This window comes from Pygoscelis adeliae, unplaced genomic scaffold (genome assembly GCF_000699105.1).
Source record: "Pygoscelis adeliae isolate BGI_AS28 unplaced genomic scaffold, ASM69910v1 Scaffold452, whole genome shotgun sequence".
NCBI lineage: Eukaryota > Metazoa > Chordata > Aves > Sphenisciformes > Spheniscidae > Pygoscelis > Pygoscelis adeliae.
The window spans coordinates 406,161-406,750 of NW_008824291.1; the positions used below are offsets into that span (position 1 = coordinate 406,161).

At 68.6% G+C, this 590-nt stretch overlaps 1 protein-coding gene across 1 annotated transcript in view; it reads right to left on the minus strand.

Moving 5' to 3' along the window:
• The window catches only part of LOC103912511 (dystonin-like), a gene marked incomplete at its 5' end in the record, with an annotated part of 28,419 nt that overhangs the window by 19,386 nt on the left and 8,443 nt on the right, over nucleotides 1–590 (minus strand). Inside the window, one exon of the mRNA XM_009318790.1 lies at nucleotides 168–323. Coding sequence (XP_009317065.1) covers nucleotides 168–323 — 156 coding nt within the window. The remainder of the gene's footprint in view (nucleotides 1–167; nucleotides 324–590) is intronic.

Sequence of the window (590 nt, forward strand, 5' to 3'; positions counted from 1 at the left end):
GCACAGGCGCCGGTAAAGCGGCGGCTGCGCTGGTGGGCAAAGCCCCATCCTGCGCCTGGCTCCTGTCCTGCCCCGGGATGGAGGGTGGGCAGGGCTGGTGCAGAGCCCGGGGCTCTCCAGGGGCCAACGCAGGGCAGGGACCTCCCCGCGCAGCTGGGGACACCCACCTTGTGCTTGTCCATGAGGTCACTGACCAGGTCCCGGTCTCCTCCAACGGGCACATCCTCGCTGAGTTGTGGCTCAGCCCGGTACAGCCAGTCCATGAGGGCCTGCAGCGCGTCTGTGAACTTGCCCGAGAAGAGCAGGTTCTCCTCAAGCTTGTGCTGCCTGCAAGGAAGGGCACAGGCAATGCCCAGCAGTGCCCAGGTGCAGGGGCTCAGCCCCGTGGTGCAGGGAACGGCCGCCCCACGGGGAGCCCGACAGCGTGGCTCTAAGTGCCTGGGCTTGCCTACGGCTGGGGACGGATCCTGGCTGCACCCCCAGGGGCCAGAGCCCAGTGGAGCTGGGGCAGGGTGTTCCGAAGCAGGGAGCAGGATGCCCAGGGAAGAAGGGCAATGCCATGCCCCCCCCCGGGACCCGCATGGCAAGCA